This window comes from Pseudonaja textilis, chromosome 2 (assembly GCF_049901715.1).
Source record: "Pseudonaja textilis isolate UNSWEBS1 chromosome 2, rPseTex1.2, whole genome shotgun sequence".
Taxonomy (NCBI): Eukaryota; Metazoa; Chordata; class Lepidosauria; order Squamata; family Elapidae; genus Pseudonaja; species Pseudonaja textilis.
The window spans coordinates 4,209,161-4,230,906 of NC_141991.1; the positions used below are offsets into that span (position 1 = coordinate 4,209,161).

The window sequence follows — 21,746 nt, forward strand, 5'->3', positions numbered from 1 at the left end:
AGTTGTTTGAAGCAAGGACAGTTACTTTGGGGGCGCGGGGGGGGAGGGGAGGTCTTGCATGCAAAGGGACCCTGGACTCTGCTCCTTATCCCCCCCCTCACCGCACTAGGACTAACCCTGACTGAGCCCTAACTCTCCCCCTCCCACACATACCCACTTTGCCTGCCTTCCCACGAGGCGGCTCTGCACCCCCGACTCCCTTTCTTTGCTGCCTGCGGAGACGAAGGGGTTACAGCCAGCGAGTGAGCTAAGCGCGGAGTCCTAGAGTGGCCAGAAGGGAGCGAGACGGCCCCTCCCGCCGCGGCTTCCACAAAGCCTCGGTGGTTGGAGGCTTTGTACACCAGCCTAAGAAACTCGCCAGAGGGCGCTCTCGCTAACGGCGCCTTGAGCTTCACTGCGCATGCTCCGCTCCGGTCGCTTGTCTGAGAAAGGCCGGCTGGGAGCTCAACCCTGGGACTCCCTTGGCTGGGGTGACTGCGTGCAAATGATGCAACCCTGGTTGGGAGTGAGAAGGTTAGGGAGGGTTCACATTGTGCGTCAATCAGGTTTGCTTCCCAGCTATTCTAGCCAAAAAAAAACCCAAAAATATCTGGGGAAGGGGCTTTCCTGCGTTGGAAGAAATGTCCCTCTGGGGTTCAGTTCCGAGTGGGAGAAAGACACTGGAAACATGGAGGCTGATTGGAAAGATGGTTTAATGGTGGACAGGACCTCGTGGTTCGTGGGTAGCTGACCACATGGTGGGGAGAGTGAGGTGTATTTTTATACTCTCTCTTGGGCTTTGAACTTGCTTCCTGCTCCTGTGTAAGAAAGATATTCTGATTGGTTGTCAGACTCCCATGGGGCAATGCAAGGGTAACTTTGCAGGTTGTCTTGAGTCCCAGGCTCGGTTGATTCTTGCTGGGTGATGTAATCTTCCCAGGTGCCATGGGTAGAGGGCTAATCCTATTACCCTGGAGCTGAAGGTCTTTCGTCTTGAAGATGAGCTGGCACCAACATATCTGCTGGTTTTCTGTGTCCCTTAAGATTTCTCTTTCTATTTTAGGGGAAATATTCTGCCTTTGAAATATTTCCTAGAATATTTCATCCTTCTAGGAGAAGGGTGGGTGCTACCTTTCTACAGATGCAAATTGTTAGGGATACACCCTAACAGAATCTGCACGGCAGGCAGGCAGGCAGGCAAAATATGTGAGATAAATGTTTTTTGTAGCTTACACTCAGTAAAACAGATACACCATGCTAGTTAAATAGTTTATTCCAGCAAGAGTTTTAGCATAGTCAAACAGTCCATATATCATTTACTAATTCAGTCTGTCCGGGGATTATTCAGTTGCAAAGTCCAGTGTCGAAAAAGAGGTCAGTAAACTTACAAATATCAGTCCAGTAATATATCTCCTCGCAGTAGAGATATGAAGAAGTCAAAACTCCTTCCTTCAGCAGTAGGAAACATGCAGTAAGCAAACCATCAATCCATCAAAACAGCAATCGTCAGCAATCAATCAGGTTCTCTTGCTCCCTCTTATGGCGGTTTCACACCGCACCCAAAATTACATGCTTTGCAGTTTAAAGTGACACACACTTAAACTTACTATCATAGTTTATATATATTATTTTACCCAAACTACGTTAGGTAACCTTGTTATTCCTAACACAAATGATCAGCTGTCTGCAAGGAATAAAAATTTTCTCATTCCCCAGCATCCTGTCAGAGCTGAAGAAGCTTCTTGGATGAGAAGTGAAATGTCTGCCAAAGAAAAAAACCAGAAAGTCCAGCTGCCTCCTGAAAAAGCACCATGACCTGGAGGACTGAGAATTTCTACAGACTTTTACTGTGTTTGATTATTTTTCCATCTCACTTCTGAAAAAGCTGGATGCTACGTGAGAGCGGAATCCTTTCTGGTTTTCTGTAAGAGAAGAGACTGGAAATGGGTGCAAACCAACCAGCCTGGGAGGGAGTGGGAAAAGGTCCCACTGCTGTTCAACCTGGGAGCTTCGGAGAAGTTTGGGCAGAATTCAGGAAGAAGATCCCGGAGGAGGAGGAGAAGGAAGATGTCCTCAGTTCTGAGATTCAACGCTGGCGCTTCAAGAATAGCCCCTTTCAGGAGGCCGATGGGCCGCGAGAGCTTTGCAACCTCTTTCACCGCCTTTGTTGGGGATGGTTGCAGCCACCAAGGCTCAGATGTTGGATTCGGTGATCTTGGAACATTTTATGGCCGTCCCAGGGAGATGCAGTGCTGGGTGCAGGAATGCCAAGCGGAGACCACTTGCCAGGCGGTGGCTCTGGCCGAAGGCTTCTTGCGGAGTCAAGCGGAGGAGGACGAACAGGGAAGGTATCAGGTGACAGACACTCCTCTTGGGAAATATGGAGCCATCTTAAATGTGATTGAAATCTTAAATGTCTGCCTAAGAATTTTGCGTATTGATCATACAATGAGATGGTTAGAGAACCTTACTGGTGACGTTGCTCCTGTGTTCTTCCAAACAACATATTTGGAGCAATTTTTCCATCATCCTCTTCCACTCCAAATTATGAACATAAAAGGTCTAGCGATGTTGTTGGCTGAAATTTAAATTCCAGTTCTTGTCTTTTAACTCTGTTTCTTTGCCTATACTTCAGGTTCTGAAGTCCTTGCTGGAAGTGGGTACTAATTGTGCAGAGGGAAACACAAGTCCCTCTCGAGAGTCATGTTGTAGAGTGATCTCCAAACAGGAAAGTCAATCTCAGGATGCCTCACTTGGTAAGGGAAGGCCACTCTACATAGTTGGAGGCTTTCTAGAGAAATCCCGTTTTTTCTAAATTCTCTCTATCCTCCTACCTTGTCATTGGATTTACTAGAAGGTGACCCAGAAAGATATAAACTTGAAGGCTGTCGGGGGGAAAAATCCAGATCATTAGCAAAGCTGCACTTGTAAAATTGAAAAGACAGCCCACCACAAAAGTCTCACTTCAGGATTCAGAGTTTTATTGAGTTTTGGAACATAGCAAACACAAGGCACTTATATTGCAGTGAGGGTTAATTGGACAAGCAATCAAAGTGGACGGCTTGAGGCCCACCCACTGTCCAACATTATATTATACCTTAAAACTGCAAACACATGATTTTCCATGCAGGGAATGTGGGAAGAGTTTTATTTCAAGCGGCTCCCTTGCTAATCACATTAGTATTCACACGGGAGAGAAACTGTATCAATGTACAGAGTGTGGGAAGGGTTTCAGGTTGAAAACTCACTTCACTTCCTATAAAAGGGTCCATACAGCGGAGAAACCCTATGAATGCATAGTGTGTGGAAAGTGCTTCGGTCAGCCTCAAGATCTCTTCGGGTACCCTAACTGCTATCTATCTCATTTATTTCTCCCATATCTTCTCTACTGCTAGGCTTAATTCTTTCGGCTGTCATTAGCAATGGGGGGAGGGGTAATTGTGGGGGGGAAGAGAGCTGGAGGTGTTTTGCATTCCTTTACTGTGGGCAGAAGAAGGAGGGGGTGTATGATTTCTTCTTTTCAACTTTCCATTTCCTTGCTAGCCTCTATCCCTTTTTGCGCAGCTGCGAAGTCTTATCAAAATATGTCAAGGTCAACGGAGAGAGGCCTCATCACCACCTGAAGATGCCCACATGATCATATTCAGAACTTTTAATTGGAAGGGACTTCTGGATTTCGGGGCGGTGGTAACAATTCCATTTCTTTGTATGTGTGATCTGCGCGCCAAATTCTCAGTTTCGGAATTCCATCTGTAGCTTCCTTTTCATTTTCCAGTAAAAGAATAACTTTGCTCTGATCCATGGAGTCTGGGTATTTCTTTCTTGGCTTTTGAAAGGAGCACACACTGACAGTCATAGTGGTTCACTTGCTTCCCATAACAGGATCCACACAGGGGAGAAAAAATATGCACGCACGATGTGTGGAAAGAATTTCACGTGGAGGAATCAACTTACTTCCCATAAAAGGATGCATTCAGGGGAAAAACCCTATAAGTGCATAGAGTGTGGGAAAAGCTTCAATATGAACAGTTCGCTTATGTCTCACAAAAGGGTCCATGCCGGAGAGAAACCTTATCAATGTATAGAATGTGGGAAAAACTTTAGCACAAACAATGACCTTACCTCTCATAAAAGGGTTCACACAGGAGAGAAACCCTTTCAATGTATAGAATGGGGAAAGAGCTTCAGTGTGAATAGTTCTCTTACTTGTCATAAGAGGATCCATACCGGAGAGAAAAAATATGTATGCGTGGTGTGTGGGAAGAATTTCATGTGGAGGAATCAACTTACTTCCCATAAAAGGATGCATACAGGGGAAAAACCCTATAAATGCAAGGAGTGCGGGAAAACCTTCAGCGTGGACAGTTCCCTTACGTCTCATAAGAGGATCCACACTGGAGAGAAACCCTATGAATGCATAGTGTGCAAGAAGAACTTTAGCACAAGCATTGATCTTTCTTCCCATAAAAGGATCCACACAGGAGAGAAACCCTTTAAATGCTTGGAGTGTGGAAAGTGTTTTAGCGCGAATAGTTCCCTTACTTCACATAGGAGGATCCATACAGGGGAGAAACCCTTTCAATGCACAGAATGTGGAAAGAGGTTCAGTATGAATAACTCCCTTACCTCTCATAAACGAATCCATACTGGAGAGAAACCATATTCCTGCCTGGAGTGTGGGAAGAACTTCAGTACAAGTTGTAATCTCCGTTCCCATAAAAGAATCCACAAGCAATCCATAGCATTTCTGTGAATGTGGAAATTCTTTTTTGTGAAAACTGTTCTCTTAGCCAGCAACTTACACCACACGTGTTCAGAGACAGTTCAAAATTACAACGGCAGTGAATGATGGGTCTTACAAGCCCCGCCTGACATTACAGCTGCTGCAGAACTTCTGGGTTCCTGTGAACAAAATTCAGACTGTTGGCAATTCACCTGTCCTTACAATCAACAGTGGTTCTACTGTGGTAGCACTTGTGCTATCTTTCCTCAATGCTGCCTCGCTGGGTCCCCACCCTCCTCGTTCCCCATCAAAGCTCAGTCCACTTACCTTTTCCGTAGTCCACAAAGCAGCCTCAATTGGCGACTGTCCCCTCCACATGGAGGTTGCATAGGTCCATCTCTGAAGAAGGCTTAAGACCTGCAGGACCCCTGTTGATTGAGAAATGGAGTATTGGGTTCCTTGGGATGGGGGAGAAGCGGGACAGGACGTGTGTGAGCTAGGGAGGTTCTGCAGCATGGGCCTAGGTATGCTCTAGTTCAGGGGTCACCAACCTTTTGGACCTCAGGGACCACCAGTTTTAAATCCCGTGGACCACTAATATGAATTTTGACTGACATTGGTGGGAGAGAGAGAGAGAGATCCAATCTAACCTCGGAGGACTGGCGGTGATGTTCTCTCTCTCTCTCTCTCTCTCTCACTCTCTCTCTCACACACACACACACACACACACACACACACACAGGTCCCTCACACACCAGGCAAGGGGCGTGGGGCAAGTTCCCCCCTCCACTTTTTCCCCTCTCCCCTTACTACCTCATGTTGTTCGCAATGCAAGCAACGCAAGCCTTGTGTTCCCGTGCAGCTTTGGGGATGACATTTCTCTGCGGACCACCAAAATTTTCTCGCCGCCCAGCAGTGGTCCGCGGCCCACCCGTTGGTGACCATTGCTCTAGTTCTCCCAAGACCACTACATCTGAGACACCCTATGCTCCACTTAACAATTGCATTGTGGAGAGGATTGGTTTCATTAAGCAAGGTGTTCATGTGAGTGCCTTAATTAATGTCCATTGCAACTTGCAACTATAATTGCAGCCTTCATTACAGTCATAAATTGTGGATTACCTATACTTCTCATAAAAGGATTCATAAGGAAAAAATATGCATGAACAGTGTGTGGAAAGGACTTTGGGTGGATCATCAGCTTCCATAAAAGGATCCACATGGGGGAGATAACTTTAGGGGCTGAGATATCCTTAATTCCTTTTAAAACGATCTACTGTAATATTAAATACTGTATATACACTAAAGGCAGAGCTTTGGCCAATAATTGCCAACTGATGTGTACTAAAAGGTTTCATACAAGGGAAATACAATGTAAGCATGTAGCGTGGGAAGATCTTCAAGTGCTTTTTCTTTATGCCTTTGAAGTAGTTTTTTGACTTTTGGTGCTACTAGTCTCTGCAGATTTTTGGGCAAGATTTTTCCAGTGTTTTACTGTTGTTTTCATTGTAGGGCTGGGAGAAAGTGATAGGCCGAAAGTCATCCAACTGGATTCATGCCTAAAGAAAGTCTCCTGGTTACTAGCTCGGTGCCTTAACCACTCCATCAAATTGGCTCTTTTCAAGTGTAATAGAAATTTTATTTTCTACAAATGTTATTGGAGATATATGTGGGAGAAACATTAGAACACGTGGGAAAAGTTTGAGAGGCAACCATCCACTTGGAAAGGGGATCTATAAATACAAAGAGGATGGGAAGAGAGTAAGCAAGATTCCTTAATTGCCATGGTAAGATTTATATGGGAGAAATCTAGAAATACAGGCCTGGGGAAAGAATTAAAGGGCAGCAATCTTAAGAACTTCAGTACAAGGAGCTTATTTCTTAGAAAAACGTTCGCATAGGAAAGATAGAATAAATGCATGGAATACAAAGAGTCTGTTGACCTGTCTCATTTTCCATAAAAGGATTCACACTTACGGATCTAGTACAGTGACGGCTAACCTTTTTGTCGTGTGCCGAAAGTGCGCATGTGCGTACGTGTGTGCCTGCACCCATAATGCAATGCGTGCGTGACCCAACCCCCACCCCATGTGCATGTGACCTGCACCATGTGCCTCTGTGCATGCACGTGTGACCCCCTGCACACCACCCCTGCACATGTGCCTGCATCTCCCATGCATGCGCCGCCTCCTGCACATGCGTGGCAGATACCCGACAATCAGCTGGCTATGGGGGGGGGTGCGCACATGCGCAGTGGATCAATTTTGGGCAGTGGCTCACGTGCTGGCAGAAATGGCTCTGTGTGCCACTTCCGCCATATGTGCCATAGGTTCGCCATCACAGATCTAGTAAATACTGTTAGGGATACACCCTAGCAGAATCTGCACGGCAGTCAGGCAGGCAGGCAAAATATGTGAGATAAACGTTTTTGTAGCTTACACTCAGTAAAACAGATACACTGTGCTAGTTAAATAGTTTATTCCAGCAAGAGTTTTAGCATAGTCAAACAGTCCATATATCATTCACTAGTTCAGTCCGTCTGGGGATTATTCAGTTGCAAATTCCAGTGTCGAAAAAGAGGTCAGTAAACTTACAAATATCAGTCCAGTAATATATCTCCTCGCAGTAGAGATATGAAGAAATCAAACCTCCTTTCTTCCTCCAGCATTCAGCAACTCAGTAGTAGGGAAACACGCAGTTAGCAAACCATCAATCCATCAAACCAGGAATCGTCAGCAATCAGCAGGTTCTCTTGCTCCCTCTTATGGCGGTTTCACAACCGCACCTAAAATTACATGCTTTGCAGTTTAAAGTGACACACACTTAAACTTACTATCATAGTTTATATATATTATTTTACCCAAACTACGTTAGGTAATCTTGTTATTCCTAACAAATACAAGATCCTTTGAAAAGAGGATGTACAAACCCGGAGGATTGTCATGACATCGGAGAAATTGAACAATGTATAGATTATGGAAAAAGCTCCCAGGATAGATTTCTTAATGCCAGAAGCATTATCTAAATCTCTAGTCCCAAACTTTTAGGTACCAGAGACTGGTTCCATGGAAAATAATGTTTGCATGGATGGGGGGCATGGTTTCACATGTTACCTAGATCCCACACATGCGCAGATGAAGCTTCACTTGCACAGCCCGGTTCCTAAAGGACTGAAGACATGTCCGGTCCAGGGCCCAGAGGTTAGGGACCCCTGACCTAATCTGTTTGGTCTGGCTCATGAGAATTTTTTATTCAACTGTCCCAGGCATTATGCAAAGAACTTTGCCTGGTCAAACAGGTTTTTTTAGGCTGACGTAATATCTGAAACGAGTCTGGGATCAGTTCTAAGCTTTGTAGAGAGTTGTCATATGCAAGCATAGCTGAAAAAAAAAACATGCATATGTGTGCATTTTTAGTTCCACATGCTATAAATGTTGGGACTTAAACATTACCAAAGTACTGAAATTATTCTTTTTTCATATAATCTGATGTGGATAACTGTTGTTTAGCAGAAAAAAAAACCATCTGAATGTTTATATGTACAGGCTTGTTTGGCTTAGATCTCTGGGTGCAAAACTGCATTAATCCTGCTGAAAGAAGTGTAGCCAGTGAATTAATGAGTGCCTCTTGATGCCTTTTTACTTTCAAAATGTTTTTTTTTTTAATCCAACAATATATCATATGAGCATTAAAAAAAAGGCTTGAGCAAGTTGTTTCTCTTTATGTCTTTATTTCCTACTGTTGAAAGGCTGGAAAATGCCTTTCTTCTGAGGGCTCGATTTTCCTGCTGGGAGAGCTCCGGTGCAAGGACACAGACAACTGCTTGGAAGCTGGTTTATTTTTCAGGAAGGCAAGAGATAGCAAGAAGTCTGCGTTCCTGGGGCTAGCCATCTTTGTATAATAAACCCCTGATTTTTATACCTTTTCTCCTTTTGTGTGTGTGTGTGTGTGCTTGTGTTTGTATTTCTTAATGTTTTAAATCCTGTCGGGGTTGTCTTCATTTCCGCCGGAGGGTAAACTCCGCGGGGTGGTTTGATTGGATTATCAGTTTCGTCCTAATGTTTTCTTATATTTGTTTTGTGGCAATCTCCTGTCTGTCTCCTTTGCAATATATTTTGTGTCTATTTGTTTTGCTGATTTGGCATGACCTGTTGTTTGTAAGGGATTTCTTTTTCTTGTTTCCTTAGCTTTCTTAATTACTTGGCTTTTGTCTAGGGGGCTTCTTTCAATACCTTTTATTAAATCTCTTTTCCTATGCAAGTTTGATTTATGGTTGGCCTGATGTTCCCTTTGGGCTTTTCCTGCTTGGGTGTCACCGCTGTCCTCATGAAGTTCCCTTTCCACACTACATAACCAGAACCAATATTTTTTGACCTTTTCCAGAAACGCCATTCAGCTCAAAAATAGAATTTTATGGATTTTTTTTGTGTGTTAAGATTCCAAAACCACTGCATTTCTCAACTGCCCTGATGACCCCAAATGATTATTCCTCTCCCCACTGCGCCAATTTACCTTTTAAGCTAGTTGGATAACATTAAAATTAATTAAAGAAACAAAATTTTTAGGAGTTCAGTCCTCTTACGCCCACCCCTCCCCATATCATGGGAGTATCACGGGAGATTAAAATTCAGATACCCCGTTTCCTCCGCCCCCATAGGTTTTTCCCCCAACTTCAGTTCTCTGTGAAGCAATGTGGAATTATGTGGCAAAGGCAGAGGTGGGACTCAAATTTTTTTTACTACCAGTTCTGTGGGTGTGGCTTGGTGGGTGTGGTGTTGCTTGGTGGGCATGTCAGGGGAAGGATACTGCAAAATCCCCATTCCTTCCCCACTCCATTAACCTGCTTTCCAGCTCCGTTCTGTGCAGGGCAACAAAAGAAAATCCAGCTGGGACTCGGGAGGCGGAGAATAGATATGGGTGGGGCCAGTCAGAGGTGGTATTTGCCGGTTCTCCTAACCACGCAAAATTTCTACTACTGGTTCTCCAGAACTGGTCAGAACCTGCTGAATACCTCCTCTGGGCAAAGGGTCTTATTCCCAAATTCAGAGGCTTCCCAAAAGGGATCCAAGCTCAACTTTTCCCTGACCTTAAAAAAAAATAACACCACTCAAATTTGAGATTGAGAAGAACAACCTGAAATTTCTGAAGAAACCAAAACAGATTTTTTTCATAGTTCGTTATATATTTTTTCTTGCATTTGTGGACTTCTGTCTGAAAATGTCTCATTTTCCCTCTTTCACTTTCGCTTTCTGTCTCTTTCCTCTTTTAATGCCACCCAATTTTGGGAGCTCCAGATCCAAGTCTTAATTCGGGGCCCGGAAGGTCCCACTTGCACCCAACCACTGGGGGAGGCAAGAGAGGAGCACGGGTTGGTCTGTGAGTTCGTTTAACACCAGTGTTGCAGTGGGTGACGTTGCAGGGTTTACACAATTGCACAAGGACACAGTGAGGCTTGTGATATCTGGGTGGCTTCTACGTGACACCTCTTGGCTGAGGTCGATCTCTCTGAAGACCGCACTCCTCCTGTAAAGAACAAAGCATGAACATCTAGTATTATCCAACATTCTGTGCAATCTCTTCTCAGTTCCTCAGTGACTTCTCACCAGCATAAAAGCCATCAGAGATGCCACTGTCTCAACCCCCACAAACAATAGTGTTTGTATATGTGATCTGCGCGCCTAATTTCTCAGATTCAGAATTTTATCTGAAGCTACCACTTCAATTTTCAGTAAAAGATTACTTTTCTCTAATCTATGGAGCCTAAGTATTTCTTTCTTGGATTTTGAATGGAGCACAGACTGACAAATAGCTTGTATGTTATGATTTATAATATATTGTTTAGTATGATTTATGTTGATTGATTATTTAGAACCCTGTGACTATCACTAAGAGTTGTATCTTATGACGAATGTATTTTTATGATGACTATGTTGGGAAAAGCAAAGCAGGAAAGTATTTAGGCAGGAAAAAAAATCAAAGGTGTAAGTACAGATTAGGGGAGCCCTGGCTCAAAAACAGTCACTATGAGAGGAATCCTAGTTGACGATCACTTGACTATGAGCCAGCAGTGTGCAACCGCCACCAAAAAAGCTAATACAATCCTGGGTTGTGTAAACAGAGGCATAGAATGAAGATCAATTTTGGTCACCGTACTACAAAAAAAAAAGTGGAGACTTTGGAAAAAGTTCAGAGAAGAGCAACTAAGACGATCAAAGGTCTGGAGACTAAACCATATGAAGAACAGTTGCAGGATTTGGGTCGTCTGGCTAGGCTAAAGAAAAGAATTAGGAGTGACATGATAGCAATATTCCATATTTGAGGGGCTGCCACAAAGAAGAGGAGATCAAATTATTCTCCAAAACACTGGAGGGCAGGATGAGAAACTAAACAAAATAAAGCAACCTGGAATTAAGGAGAAACTTCCTAACAGGGAGGACAATTAACCACTGGAACAGCTTGTCTTCAGAAATCATGGGCGCTTCATCACTGGAGGTTTGTAAGAAGAGATTGGAAAGTCAATTGTCTGAGATGGTATAGGTCAGAGGTGGCTAACCTTTCTCGGTTCCCAATACAAAAAGTGCGCTCGCACTCGTGTTCCAGCACCCAGAAGGCAATGCGTGCATGGCCTCCCCCACGTGCGCCGTGGTCTCTGTGCATGCGTGTGCATCTCCTGTGCACCCCTACCCACTGTGCATGTGCGCCAGATACCCGACAATCATCTGTTGGGTGGCGGTGTGCGTGCGCATGCGCAGTGGAGCTCTTCCGGGTGACGTCTCGCATGCCAGCAGAAGTGGCTCTGCATGCCAGTTCCGGCATGCGTGCCATAGGTTCATCATCATGGGTATAGGTTCTCCAGCAGGGGGCTAGATTAGAAGATCTCCAAAGTCCCTTCCAGCTCTGTTCTAATTCTATGATCTTAATTTATCACTTATTGCTTGTATGTACACTGAGAGCTTATGTCCCGGAGACAAATTCCTTGTGTGTCCAAGCACACTTGCCCAATAAAGAATTCTGTTCTGTTCTATTGAGCATGGGTTGGCCTGGATGGCCTTTAAGGTGCCCCTCACGATCTCACAGTTAGAAGCCCGGGTGCTTCCTGCAAATGTTGTATCTTATGATTCTTGATGAATGTATTTTATTTTATTTTATTCTTATGTACACTGAGAGCTTATGCACCAAAGACAAATTCCTTGTGTGTCCAAGCTCACTTGGCCAATAAAGAATTCTATTTTATTATTTTTTAAAAAAGGGGGGGGGAGAAGGCGGAGCCACTTTGCTGCGATACAGGAATGTGCTGAAATGAGTAGATTGACATTTGAAATTAGAGAACAAGAAGATAAACAATTCTATGAAGTTTGGGGCCTTTTTTTATCAATGGCTAGATAATAAAATACAATAATAGAATATTTAGAAGTTTAGGAAACAATGAATACATATTTCTTTTTTTTTCTTTGATACTATCTTTATAAAATTTTATTAAGATAGACTTGGTATGACTTTATGATGTGCTATAAAATAAATTCAGTAAACTATAGTTATCTCGTTAAAGTATGAATCAATAAAATTATAGTCAAAGGATTTTTTAATAATGATATCAGGCTATATAATATGAGCTATATATAATAGCTCATATGGACAATATGAGCTATTATGTAATATAACTACAATGGAGACTATGAAATGGATGCACAAAAAAAAAGTGGTAAACCAACCGATACACTGTCTGTAAACTCATGAAGGAAAGGATGATGGTTTTATGTTTTATGTGTTTTTGTTTGTTGTTAAAATTAATAAAACTGGTTTTTTTAAAAAAATAAGTGCCACCAGGGGCGCTCCTCTCTCTCTCTCTCTCTCTCTCTCTCTCTCTCTCTCTGTCTCCCTCTGTCTCTCTCCCCACTGCGCATGCTCCGCTACGATTGCCTACCTTAGGTGGACCGGTTGTGCTGCGCTTTGGGGGCGGGATTCGTGGGGACCCAGAGCCTCCTCGGGGGAGGAGCAGTCCCCTTCCCCCCCGAGACAGAGCCTGTCCGGCCGGTTCTCGCAGAGGGCGGGAAAAGTCCGTCTCGCCCTTCAAAGAAGCCGGAGGAGAGATGGAGGGACGCCGGAGGGGTTGCTGGACTGGGCAGGGGAGGGGGGACCCCCAGTCCTGCTCCTGCCTTTGCATGCAAGGGATCCGACATTAGGGGGGTGGGTGAGTGGGAGAGAAAGAAAGGAGGAGGGGGAGCCCAACCAAGTGCTCACATTGGGCGTAAACCAGATTTGCTTCGCAGCTTTCCGAGCGGGGAGGGGGCGGGGGACCCTGAAATTCCTGCCTGGCACTGCAAAGGGTCCCCATTTCTAGCTATTTTGGGGTTGGGAGGCATTGGAAAGGTCCGATTCTGTGCCTCAGGAATTCGTCGCTGGCCGGGTCTGTAAGACCCTCCATATTTTTCTTGCTGTCAGTGGAGCTCAGCTGCACTTCTGCAGAAGACCCCACTCCAAAATGAGGGCTGGTCTCCAAGGGGAGCTGGGGTTGAGGCGGAGAGAGGAACAGACCTCAAAACACCTGGTTTTTGGCCCTCCCCCCTCTTCCAAAATGTCACTTTTTGGCCCTCGTTTTTTGATTAGTCACTGTTTCTGAAGGAGAACGGTCGGTAATTCCGGAAGATTCCATGAAAGAAGAATGCTTGTAGCTCAGAGGGTTGACGTTTCCTTTCTTTTCCCCCTCAGGTGTAAAAGCTGGAGGCCTCTTGAGAGAATTGAATGGCTTGAAAATCTCCTCAGGGGCCTCTCTTGTGTAACTCCTTCAGGCTGCAGGACTGAAAAGACCTCCGCAGACCAGGAGATCCGCAGAGACCTTCTGGATCCCTGTCAGAGAAGAGGCCAAAATGGATGCAATCCACCCAGAATGGAAAGGCGTGGGGAAAGACCCCATTGCCGCTCAGCCTGGGAACTGTGGGGAGGTCTGGGCAGGACCCAGGCGGAAGATCCCGGAGAAGGAAGCCCTCAGTTCTGAGATCCAACATTGGCGCTTCAGGACCAGCCCCTTTCAGGAGGCCGAAGGACCGCGAGAGCTTTGCAGCCGCCTTCACCGTCTTTGCTGGGGGTGGTTGCAGCCCGAGAAGCACACCAAGGCTCAGATGTTGGACCGGGTGATCTTGGAGCAGTTTCTGGCCATCCTGCCCAGCGAGATGCAGCGCTGGGTGCGGGAGTGCCGAGCGGAGACCACTTGTCAGGCAGTGGCTCTGGCCGAAGGCTTCCTGCTAAATCAGGCGAAGGAGGAGGAGCAGGAAGGGTATCAGGTGGGAGACACCCTTCTTGGGGAAAAGAGATGGGTTTTAATTTGCTTGAACTCTAAATTGTCTGTTTAAGAGAGTTTGGGGTATTAATAACTTGCTCTGTACCCATGCTTCGCTATGAAACTATGTGATCGGGCTTAGTTTTGGGGGAGGAAAATAAAGGGAAAATTCTGCCTCTGCCTTCCAGCATCCATCAGTATTCATCTGGCTAGCGTCCTGTCAGTGTGTGAGAGAGTCAAGGGCTGTTTGGAAACCGAAGCAGTATTTGCTGTGTGAGCAAGGAAACAGCAAGGAGCCTGGGCGTGGCTTAGCTCAACTGTTCTGTACTAAAGCTGCTTGCTGCTGTGAAACTAAAACTGGAACTCCTCTCCTTGTGTTTTGCATTTGGAACAGATTTTTTTTCAGGTGGGGAGGGGGAATAGAACTCCTTAGCACCAGAGCGTGATGATAATAATAATAATAATAATAATAATAATAATAATAATAATAATAATAATAATAAACGAAATACTAATGCTCTGATGGTCATTTTGAAAAATCCTTTCTCAATGAGCACCTAGAAGCCAAGAGGAACGTATGTGCCAGATTTCAAGTTTATAGGCTTTACGGTTCTGGATATTTTGTGATGATGCGTGAGTGGTATTTCGTTTTTATATATATAGATAGACACAACCAGATATTTAGAGATCATCATTAAGGAAAGTGTTCCAGAGGACACATTTGGAGCAATTCTTCCGCTATCCTTTTTTATCCTTAATGATGGACACTGAGGACACGTAACATTGTGGGCACAAAATGAAAATCCAGATCCTCTTTATCTCCTGCCCTCTTAATTCTTCTTCACAAATATTTCAGGTTCTAAGATCCTTCCTGGAGGTGGGGATTAATTATCCTGAAGAAAGGGTGGATCCCACAAACCCTACTCAGAAGTCATATTTGAGAGGGATCTCCAAGGGAAAACATCGATGTCAAGATGTCTCACCAGGTAAGGCAATGCTCTACATGTTTAGAGGTTTTCCAGAGAGCTTCTAGCTGTTCTTAATTCTCTGTGTCTTCTCATGTCTAGTTGTTGGACTTATTAGAAGATGACCCGCCCAAAAAGCTTTAACTCTCCCTCTTCAAGCTAGAAGGCTTCAGTTTCATGAACAAAGTCCCTCCCTTCAGTTCATAGACTCCTTTTCCATAATTCCCCTTTTCCGAAAGACTGACTCATCTGGGGATCGCCCTGTGTTGGATTCTGGATCCTCCATCCTGAGATATTTTTCTTGGTTCTCACTGGTGGGGATTGGGGCAATCAGTCTTGATAGATAATTTTGAGTGAATTCTGTTGCAGATCCTTGCTGGATCATCTACAAGACCATCTGTCCTTGCATGTTCCTGGGGTGCCAGAATTTCAGTTGAATGGTTGTTGCCAGAATGGTTTGTCTTTCTGGGATACCAGAACAACATGGTTTCAGGTTGTAGGTGATGGGGAGAGAATAAACGTTGCTTGAGTGAATGCTTTGTTTGCCAAGAGTATACTTCCTTGTCTCCTTCCTTCCCAATAGGTTAGGAAAGCAATCCACTTGTGGTTTGTTCTCCAGTGTGTATTGGGGCTGTGGGCTTCTTTTATTGACTCTCAATATGGAGGCAAAACATAGGAGTGAGAGGTAGAGGCTGCCTCCCTGGGACAAGAGGAAATAGTAAGTCATGCTTTCAAGCTCAAAAAATGTAGTTAATCCCGTTCTTGTTTTTATCCCAGGGAACAAAATGGAGTCACCGTTCTTCATTGGTTCCTCTCTGTGTGCTGGTGGAGCTAAAAGAGCAGGTGAACTTTCAGCTCAGGTAGGAAGGAAAAGATCTGGGGCTAATATGGGGGAGCAGTTGAAGACTGCTTTGGCGTCTAAGCATATGATACTGCTGTTCCTGAGCAGCGTGGGATGGGGAAATTAGGATTCAGATTAGGAGATCGGTCACACTTGGTCTGTCTCTCTAGATTGTTTTGGAAATGTGTTGGATTCTTTAGTGATAATACGTGGTTGGACTTAAAAATGATAGTTCACATTTTAAAACAAGCAAAGGATAGTGCCATCCTTGATCATTTTGGGAAGGCCATAAGGAGGTTGCGAACCTAATTTACAAAAAGACAGTGGAATAAAAGATCTACACTGTTATTCCTCCTTTTCAAAATTTAATGGCTTTTTCTTCTGGGCTTTAAGGAGATCATCCAAAATGGATAAAGAACAAAGACACCCTTGACTCCAACTTGGCTTTTAAAAGCTTTAATCAGTGTTGGTTTGGGATGCATTACAGAAGTCATTTCAAAGTAGCCTCTTCCCAGCTTTTTGTCCAGGAAAGAGTTAAAGGGGCTGGCGGACCCCTTTATGGATTGTTTATGTTGTGGATTTTTAATGAAAGTTACAACTTACACCTTTTAGTGTAAATTACTTACACACAGATAAAAAGAGAGATGCGGGATTGGTGATATCGCATAACATCTTGAGCTCAGCCGGGGAAATGTCCACATAAGCATAACACTGTGTTTTTAGGATTTGCAGGTTAAAGGAAATCTTGCAAATTTTTCCTGAGTCTGCTCACAGGAATTCTTCCTTGTTCAGGGTCCTGTGTCCTTTGAGGAAGTGGATGTTCATTTCACCAGCGAAGAGTGGTTGCTGCTCAATTCCAGACAGAAAACCTTGCACCGAGAAGTCATGGTGGAGACATGTAGAGTTATAGCCTCTTTAGGTAAGGGTTCCTCTGGAAGAACATTTTAAGTCAGAGTAAGGAGTCATTAGCTTGTTTACACCTTGAGAAAACTGTATTGATGTTTACGCTTATTTCAATTGTCCTTATCACCACATTTTCTCCTACAAATTATTTTAAGATTTAAGATAACTTTTATTGTCATATTTTACTGAGAGTATACTGGCTTACATTAAAAATGAAATTCTGTTGCCTGATCTCAAGAGCAAGTATATATCTATCCATACACACATACATAATTCACATATACACATGCTATATACATACATATATACCTGCACCCATAATAAATAAATAAATATATCACTGTCCATTTTGAATGCATAGTGAAAAGAGGAAACTTAAGAGTTCACAAGATATTTTGCAATGATAGGTATATTCTGTCATCGGACATCTGATATTTCTGATTTTCTTTCTCCCCTACTCCCCCAAGCTGTTGATGAGCAGAAGAATGAGAATTACGAAGAGACAAATCTGGTGCCATTGCAAATAATAAAAATTGAAATGCCAGAAGAAACATCTGCAGACAAGTGGGGAATGAGGAAATATGAAAAAAACCAAACTTACAATGGCAATGAAATATTCACTCTTCAGCATGCAGAAACGGATCACTTCCTGACCCAGTGCATTGTCAAGAAAAGGAACATGCACAACGCTCAAAGGAGTGGGGAAATATTAAAAGGAAAATCTGCGATTAGTAATGACTTTGAAATTAAAAAGAGCTATAGCAACAATAGCAACGTTATTCCCCATAAAAAGACCCGTATGGGAGAAAAACCCTATAAATGCCTGGAGTGTGAAAAGAGCTTCAGCAGCAGCAGTTACCTGACCATCCATAAAAGGATCCACACAGGAGAAAAACCGTATAAATGCACAGACTGCGGAAAAAGCTTCAGTATGAAAAGTTCCCTTACGTCGCATAAAAGGATTCATACGGGAGAGAAACCTTATAAATGTCTGGAATGTGGGAAAAGCTTCGGGAACAGAGACCATCTGACTTCTCATCAAAGGACCCATACCGGGGAAAAGCCTTATAAATGCACGGACTGTGGAAAGACATTTAATTGGCATGGCCACCTGACTTCTCACAAAAGGATTCACACGGGAGAGAAACCCTATAAATGCCTGCAGTGTGGGAAAAGCTTCAGTATGAACAGTTCTCTTACTTCTCATAAAAGGATCCACACCGGAGAGAAACCCTACCAATGCTTAGTGTGTGGGAAAAGCTTCAGTATGAACAGTTCTCTTACTTCTCATACAAGGGTCCATACTGGAGAGAAACCCTTTCAATGCTTGGAGTGTGGAAGAAGCTTTAGTATGAAAAGTTCCCTTACCTCTCATCAAAGAATTCACACGGGAGAAAAACCCTATAAATGCGAAGACTGTGGGAAAAGCTTTAGTATGAAAAGTTCCCTTACTTCTCATCAAAGGGTTCATACAGGAGAGAAACCGTATCAGTGCGTAGAGTGTGGGAAGAGGTTCAGCCACAGTAGTCAGCTTACTTCCCATAAAAGGATCCACACAGGAGAAAAACCCTTTACATGCACAGTGTGTGGAAAGAGCTTCAGCAACAGCAATCACCTGACCTCTCATAAAAGAATGCACACCGGGGAAAAACCCTATAGATGCACGGATTGTGGAAAAAGCTTCAGTATGAACAGTTCCCTTACCTCTCATAAAAGGATCCACTCAGGAGAGAAACCCTATAAGTGTGCTGAGTGCGGAAAAAGCTTCAGTATGAACAGTTCTCTTAGATATCATAAAAGGATCCATATGGGAGAAAAACCCTATAAATGCACAGAATGTGGGAAGAGCTTCATCCGAAGCAGTGATCTTGCTTCCCACAAAAGGATCCATACAGGAGAGAAACCCTTTAAGTGTACTGAATGTGGAAAGAGCTTCAGTGTAAACAGTTCTTTTAATTATCATAAAAGGCTCCATTCGGGAGAAAAACCCTATCAGTGCCTGGAGTGTGGGAAGAGCTTCAGTAAGAGCAGTGTCCTTGCTTATCATAAAAGGATCCATTCAGGGGAAAAACCTTATAAATGCATGGACTGTGGTAAGACCTTCAATTGGTATGGCCACCTGACTTCTCATAGAAGGATTCACACGGGAGAGAAACCCTATAGATGCCTGGAATGTGGAAAGAGTTTTAGTCATCGTGATTCCCTTACTTCCCATAAGAGGATCCACACAGGAGAGAAACCGTATAAATGTATGGAATGTGGGAAGAGTTTCAGTCACAACAGCCACCTGACTTGTCATAAAAGGATCCATTCAGGGTTGAAGCCCTATATATGCAATGAATGTGGAAAGAGTTTTGTTACGAGAGGTTCTCTTACTAAACATGTTAGTATCCACACAGGGGAGAAGCTGTATCATTGCACAGTGTGTGGTAAGTACTTCCGGTTGAAAAGTCATCTAAATTCTCATAAAAGAGTACATACAAGAGAAAAACGGTAGAAATGTATTGGAAGCGGATAAGGGTTTTGTGAAAACCTTATGAAAAAAGCCAGAGGGGGAAAGTCACGCATAGTGTATGGAAAAACCTTAATATGAAGAAATCAAGTTAATTCCCATAAGGATCTTGTGGAAGACACCTGAGGTAAACAATCCTCTTTTTTTGAGAATCGCCTACCATAGGAGAAACTGCATAAAAAGATGGATTTTGGAAAGAACTTCCAAGATAGATTTCTTAATACCATCTTAATACCATTTTACCACAGTCGGATTCGGCTCATGAGAATATATTATTAAATTAACAATAACAGAGTTGGAAGGGATCTTCTATCCCTGCTCAAGCAGGAAACCCAATACTGTTTTGGACAAATGGATGTTCAATGTTTCCTTAAAAACTTCCAATGTCGGATGGAGCACCTACAACTTCTGGACACAAGTTGTCAGGAAAGTTCTATCTTGGTTTTCTTGTTGATTAGTTTCCATCCATTGCTGCTTGTCCTGGTTTCAGGTGCTCTGGAGAATGGGTTGACCCTGGACTAGACTTCCAAGGTCTCTTCCCATCCTATTATTTTATGCTCTGTTCTTTGTGGCACATATTTGAACACTGCTGTAATGTCACCTTAGTCCTTCATTTCATTAAACTAAACATATCCAATTCCTGCAACTGTTCTTCATATGTTTTAGCTCTGGTCATCTTTGTTGCTCTTCTCTTTACTCTTTCCAGAGTCTCCACATCTTTTTTATATCAAAACTGGATGCAATAATCCAAGTGTGATCTTTATAATGTAAATTGTCGCATTTGTTGTGTCAAAAATCTGTCAAAACCTGTCTGGTCAAGCTGCTTTATTTAGGCAAGAAGCAACATCTGAAGTAAGTCTGTTCAGGCTCCAGGCTTTGTGGAGTTAATGTAATTGTGTTTAAACTATTGACCTTCTTTAAACATGTAACAAGGTACATAAGCTGTTGATTCTTTTTTCATATATGTACATAAGTTTCATTTAGAAGTAAAAAAATTTCTGAATATTTGTATGTACATGCCTGCTTAGACTTGTATTTGTCTGGTGCAAACTTGCATTAACCCAGCTGAAAGGAGAAATATAACCGTCAGTTTATGATCACACCTGATGCCTCTTTACTTTAAAAATGGTTTTATAGATCTAACATTGTACCATAGGAGCAATGTCTTTTTTTTTTAAAGGCGGGACTTAAATTGCTTGATTTAAATTATTCATTTATTCATTTCTCCATGTAAATAAGCAGAACCATATTTTCTATTGGGTCAAGGTTTTAAAATGTCACTAGTGCCATTTTGATTTTGTGATATCAAGGTGATTAGTCAAAGTCTAATTTGAAATTTTAAGGGGCCATGGCATTGCAAGTTAGGAACAACTTCTTTGCCAGTATGATTGTGACTTTGTGCCTTTTATCTTAGCATAGCTTTTTAAATGTCTTAGTATGTCCTTATTAACTATATTGGCTTGCAAGGTTAATATAATAAATTATTGTGAACTATAATTGTTGTGCAATGTAAATGCTTCCTACTTAATATGCATTGAAGAAAAAAAATGAAGAAATCAGATGAATATGGAGATTTTCATGGGGGGGAAGAGTGTAATAAAATGTTAGAAAGTGGTAGAAAGTGGAATGAGTTCAGATCTGATTCATTTTCACACAGCATAGAGAATGATGCACATATATCCATGGAAAATGAGGAAAGCATGCTTAAAGCAGGATCCACCTATAACAGCAGCAACAAAGCGGTGAAACTAGAGCCTATTTTAATGTGGGAAGACCATTACACTCCTTGTAAATATATGGAATTTGAGCAGAACATCCTAATTATGTAATTATACATCTGTGGAGATAATCCATGCATCCATGTTTTGGCCAACTTTCTCTTCTTTTACACCAGAGGACTCAAAAGGGGAACCAGAAAATTTCAGTCTTTTGCCTCTTTCTACAACTTGGATGATATTTTTTGGCTTTTAAGGAGTTGCATTTGAGTCAGAGCAGAGAGGTCCAGGCAGCATCTATATTTACTTTCCCATTTAATATCATTAAAAATAATATATTAATAGAATAAGTCCAATATATTCCTTATTGTCGATCCACCGATTCCACTCTTTCCCCTTTAAAAATGAAGCCCCGAAAGAAACAGTCATTATTCTAAAGGGTCTTTGGAGAAAGCGGAGGCCGAGTCCTTGAAAGGGGATCCAATATGGGGATCTGGGGATCGTCCGATTCATTTGCCTCAGTGACGGGGTGATTCCAAAGAGTCCCCTAGGGAACTCGCACCAGAGAGCCAGAAAAGAGATCCTGAGGGGGACACTGGGGAGTGGAGGGGGCCACCTGAGGGAGAAAAGGGGACCAAGAAGGAGGCCCAATTCGGTCTGACCGAAAGAAAGGAGGAATCGAATCCCTCCCTGAGGACCCCAAAGATGGCGGCGCTTCCTTCAGAACCGCTTGTCTCTCCGCTCTTCCCGCCGGAATAGGCTCCTCCCACCCCGCTCGGAGCCACTTTTTCCCTCTTCTCCGTCTGAGAGGAATCGCACAGGGAGGGGCGT

The 21,746-nt window shown here is 43.2% G+C and overlaps 2 protein-coding genes across 2 annotated transcripts in view; both read left to right on the forward strand.

The window, feature by feature from the left end:
• LOC113451924 (uncharacterized) overlaps nt 1-19,206 on the forward strand; it is a 219,030-nt gene extending 199,824 nt beyond the window's left edge. The window contains 4 exon segments of the mRNA XM_087923002.1: nt 3,096-3,297; nt 3,819-4,710; nt 5,619-5,639; nt 17,421-19,206. Coding sequence (XP_087779128.1) covers nt 3,096-3,297; nt 3,819-4,710; nt 5,619-5,639; nt 17,421-19,206 — 2,901 coding nt within the window.
• Nucleotides 12,971-15,714, forward strand: LOC148126587 (zinc finger and SCAN domain-containing protein 31-like). The gene is made up of 2 exons (XM_087928457.1): nt 12,971-13,983; nt 14,836-15,714. The coding sequence occupies exons 1-2, from the start codon at nt 13,570-13,572 to the stop codon at nt 15,010-15,012; spliced, it is 591 nt and encodes a 196-aa protein (XP_087784583.1). The 5' UTR covers nt 12,971-13,569; the 3' UTR covers nt 15,013-15,714.
• Nucleotides 19,207-21,746: the final 2,540 nt, after the last annotated feature.

Coding starts and splice junctions, on each gene's coding strand:
- LOC148126587 (XM_087928457.1), top strand. CDS start 13,570: ATGGATGCAATCCACCCAGAATGGAAAGGCGTGGGGAAAGACCCCATT. Junction 13,984..14,835: donor AGGAGCAGGAAGGGTATCAG/GTGGGAGACACC, acceptor CAAATATTTCAG/GTTCTAAGATCCTTCCTGGA.